At 43.6% G+C, this 4,487-nt stretch overlaps 1 protein-coding gene and 2 non-coding genes across 3 annotated transcripts; all 3 read right to left on the reverse strand.

Moving 5' to 3' along the window:
* Positions 1–15: 15 nt before the first annotated feature.
* Positions 16–3,833, reverse strand: LOC6564779 (dolichyl-diphosphooligosaccharide--protein glycosyltransferase subunit STT3A). Its single transcript, XM_001991831.3, has 6 exons — positions 3,453–3,833; positions 2,861–3,189; positions 2,382–2,771; positions 1,882–2,169; positions 1,197–1,673; positions 16–965 (listed from the first exon to the last, which is right to left on the reverse strand). The coding sequence occupies exons 1-6, from the start codon at positions 3,571–3,573 to the stop codon at positions 411–413; spliced, it is 2,160 nt and encodes a 719-aa protein (XP_001991867.1). The 5' UTR covers positions 3,574–3,833; the 3' UTR covers positions 16–410.
* Positions 1,041–1,127, reverse strand: LOC6565301. The gene has a single exon (XR_047217.2). It is a non-coding gene; the product is annotated as a small nucleolar RNA Me28S-U3344 (small nucleolar RNA).
* On the reverse strand, positions 2,250–2,336 carry LOC6564780. Its single transcript, XR_047216.2, has one exon. It is a non-coding gene; the product is annotated as a small nucleolar RNA Me28S-U3344 (small nucleolar RNA).
* Positions 3,834–4,487: the final 654 nt, after the last annotated feature.

Below are 4,487 nucleotides of genomic sequence, written 5' to 3' on the forward strand. Positions count from 1 at the left end.
AACGCACAAATTGTATCATTTTCATGAGATTTGTTTTTACATATGTATATTTTCGTGCAGTTTGCTGGCTTACAATTTAGGATTATGCACTTGTTGTTGCTTCGCATCCGGTTCATTCAACGAAACTCGATAGAGTGCTACTTAATGTCTCTGAACTAAAATACACAAAAAAAAAAGAGAGAGAAAAAAGAGGTCCTGTGGGCCTCTCTTCTAAAGTAAGACAGAAACAATAATACTAATTGGAGATTTCGTACAAAAAAATTAGAACTAAGCCTTATAAATGTACATATTACAGAGGCCTATAGACTGAATGCGAATGTTTGCGAGAAAGAGACAAAGTCACATGAGAATGACCGAGATGGATAGAGAGAGAGAGAGAGAGAGAGCGACAGAGAGTGCACTTGGCATATTTAGACGCCTCGATTGGGCAGGTCCTTAACCTTGTAGATGCGCACCAGCCAATGCTCGGTGGTATACGCCTCCTCGAGCACATCCAGCTCGAAGTCCTTGTTGCCAATCTCAGAAGCACGGACACGATCATAGCCCTGCGCCTTGCCACCCTCCGTATACATTTGTCCAAAGCGATAATAGCACATCTTGTACATAAGGCAATTGAGCAGCGTGGGCGAACCCTCCTTGTCCACACGAAACTCGCCATTTGCCGCATAGTAGTCCTTCTCCTTGATGTGGGCACCGCGATCGGTGCTGCCACCAATGCGCACCATCCACAGGAACTTGTTGATATCGTCCGATGAGTAGCCCGTCAATCCACCAAATATAACCAGTACATAGTCCACGTCCAGTTCACGCATTATTTCGTATGCCTTCTCCTCGGATGAGGCCATTGCCTGGCCAACGCGCGAGATGTGCGTATTGTTCCACGTGTTGTTGTCCACGAGTATCGTCCGATTGGCCATTGCTGTTATTTGATAGCCATAATCCCACCAGGACATGATGCGTGCATTCTACAACGACAAGAATAAAATAAAATTAGCTTTGAGCAACGATTTGTAGAACGTCTTCTTTGCACTCGTTGCTGAGGCACATTCAGTAATATTTTGTTAGTACTCATTATGTTTCATACTCTTCCTATCAAGAATATACAAATTGTATTCATCACCAGTGCGAAACTAAGACACAATGATAGTTCCATCTCACTCATACTCATTCTCCTGCTTGCAACAACAACAACTCACCTCGGGCGTATTCATTTGCAACCAGTAGTAGGCCTCGCGAAAATCGTCAAAGATGATCCGACCACCGTCGTGGGAACGGGCGCTGAGCACAATGCTCGGCGAGGAGTATGCCTCGGATGTTACCCACGTACAGTGGAATGTGTAAACGATTAGCATTAGTGTAATGATGGACACAAAACCAATAGCCACTTCACTCTTGACCCCACCACTCTGCTGCTCCAATTTCTTATGCTGGCGTTTACTCTCCGTCGCTGCCTTCGAGCTGCTTGTGTCCACGCACTTGATGTACTTGGCCAGCAGATGCGATATGGCTATGCCAGAGAGAACGCACATAACTGGCGCCAGCACAAGCATTAGTCGCACCATAACACCAGCAAAGTAAATACTTGTCACGCCGTACAAAATAATGAAGATATTCGAATCCGTCAGGCGCGAGAAGCAACAGTAGAGCCCGGCGGGAAATAGAAAGACAAGAATCTGAAATAGCACAAAAAGGCAAGGAAAAATCGAATTAGTACATCGCTTAAAAGCCGATTCGATGTAAATGGAATTGATTCAGCGATCAAAGTGCTTGTAATCAATGGCTGCTTTAAGGTGCAAGTCATTCGCATCGTGTTTGTTTTGTCATCACTCAAGTGGAAGGCAGAAACATTTCAATTAAACACAATTACATAAAATGCATTACCTGCAGATCAAAGTAGAATGATGACCATGATGTGGGCTGATGCTCCGACACAGAGGCAATGATTGGTATATGATTCTTGGCATAGGATGGATCGAGCAGCGAATAGAACCGACCCGTCCAAGGTGATACCTTGCCGGTTAATGTTAATAGCGTGCCCACAATCAACACCAGGCTGACCACACTCGACACCAGTGTCTTGAAGAGCAGATCAAAGTGATCCTTGGGCATGCGCGAGCGTAGATAGTCCACGAATGCATGTATCTGACAGAGACCAAAAACGCCGAGTGCCTTTCAAAAATAAAAAGAAAATAAGATGCCGATGAGACACTAAACTGATATATTCACGATGTGCATAAAAATGTGATCTAAAGATTGCGAATCAGTTAATTTTATAGTACTCATTATGTGTCATACTCTTCCTATCAAGAATTACAAAGGTAATCATCATTAAGCAAAACCACATTAAATTTATAATAAACAAAATACATAAAATAACTCACCAGCATATGCTCCGAGCTTTGAATGGGCTGAAAGCCGACAAACGATATCTGCATGGAGAGTATGGTGCCGACACAGTAAAGTGTGCTATATGCGATATAAATACGATGCGAGAAGCGGCCAGTGATCATCAGCGCCAGCACGTGCAGTGGTATCAAATTGATAAGGAAGACATAACCGCCCCACGAGGACACCATGTAGAAATAGGCGAGTGCCGACATTGCTGACCAGAATATGGTGCCTGTCTTGACTGCCTTTATCCACAGATAGTAGGTGAAGAGCATGCAGAATATGGCGATGCCTTCGTTGTCATAGGAACCAGCCACCGATCGCGATATATAGCCTGGCACGATGGATATAAGAGCTGCTGCGACCAAACCGGCGCCAGTACTCTGTACACATCATTGGAGAGAAAGAAACAGAAATAAATTTAGGACCACGTGCACATTATCGTGTTTAACCTCAATTGATGCATACTCACATGAATCTCCTTGGTCAGCGCATAGGTGACGAGCGTGGTGAGGGAGGAAAAGAACGGCGCCAGAAATACGCAAACATTCCGAATATCAATGGTTACGTTCAGCATCCACATCAGCCTGTACAGTGCAGCCGAGGTGACCATCAATCCGGGGTAGATGGTACCGCCAATGATGCGACCAAGTGGATACCAGGCGCGATCATCGAACCAATTGTGAAATTTATAAAAGCCCTGCTCGGCCAGGAATCGCGTGGTGCGATAGTTAAAATATGGATCGAACTCATGGATGACGCTTTCGAAACGCAGCACGGAAAACAGACGTGTGGCGAATGCTGCAAAAAGAAGTAAAATGAAGGCATTAAAGCTTGGTTGCTCCCAACACTTATCGAACGCATAAGAACTCTCTGCGATAGGATTCGATCTATCGATAATGTGTGAACTAGATCTAGATTTAGATCGATTTGGGTAACTATCGCTATTTACGCCCACGCACACACATACACAACAAATACATAAACATAGACTTCTGATACTGGTTGGCTGGTGTCCCCGCCCCCGGCTAATGAATTTTTATTATACCACGCAAAATACTCACAGAGTACAGCGGCCAGAATAAGTATCGCCAATTTGACGAGATGTTCTTGTTTTTCCCATGTTAGGAAACCTTTTGCCTTTGTCCCCGCACCGCCGCTCACGTTGCTGGTATCCACGGTCATAGCTGATATAATATTGGTTTGGGTATTGACTCTCTCCTGCTGTCCAGGAAATGCCGGTGCGGCTTTGGATGGACGTTGCTTAGTGGCTTGCCTGGACGAAAGTACACGCAATTCCACACACGGATTTCCACGTTGAGCACACAATAATTCGGCACATTACCTGCGCTCTTTTTCTTGCGCAAAATGAGATAAAAAACAAACGAAATGTACGAAAATAAATGCGGCGAAGCTTCGTGGCAGCCCAAAAGAAAATTTGCGAGACGCTCGTAGTATGCGGATTTTTATCGACAAGTTCACACCACTGCGATATCGATGAATGAGCAATTGCCGGCTGTGCCAGCCATGCAATAAAATTTGAATCGGCGCAATGCATATAAAAAAGTGGTTATTGGTATTGGATCTGTGAGTAGCAAGACAAATAACTTACACGTAGTTTCTAATAAAGCAAATGTGTACAAAATAGATTACATATGAACCAACCATTGAAAGTTAATGATTCAAAACTTAAAAATTATCATGTTTTTTTTCAATAAAACGCGTTTTTACAATCGATATGTCAAAGCACGCATACAATCAATAAGGTCACCGCTCACGATTTGGAATGGCTAACAGCAATCTTGTTTATCTTGGTCGCTGTCGTCACAGCTTTAAGTTTCGGCTTGCTTTCATTGTTAAACAATTATGCATTAACTGTTGTTTACTTTAATAAGAACAACCTGCAAAAAGCTGCATATGATATAAGTTTATATAAACCACAATTTTGTTGGAATTCTGTTTGAATTAAATTCATGTTTCGCGAATGCTATGAGCAAGGCTTACGCTGACAACTAGCTAGCTGTGACGTCACAGCCTCAGAGCTCTGTTGTACTCTCTCTCTCTCTCTCTCTCTGTCTCTGTCTCACTCGCTTCAGTGT

Source organism: Drosophila grimshawi, unplaced genomic scaffold (genome assembly GCF_018153295.1).
Source record: "Drosophila grimshawi isolate 15287-2541.00 unplaced genomic scaffold, ASM1815329v1 contig_848, whole genome shotgun sequence".
NCBI classification, from domain to species: Eukaryota; Metazoa; Arthropoda; class Insecta; order Diptera; family Drosophilidae; genus Drosophila; species Drosophila grimshawi.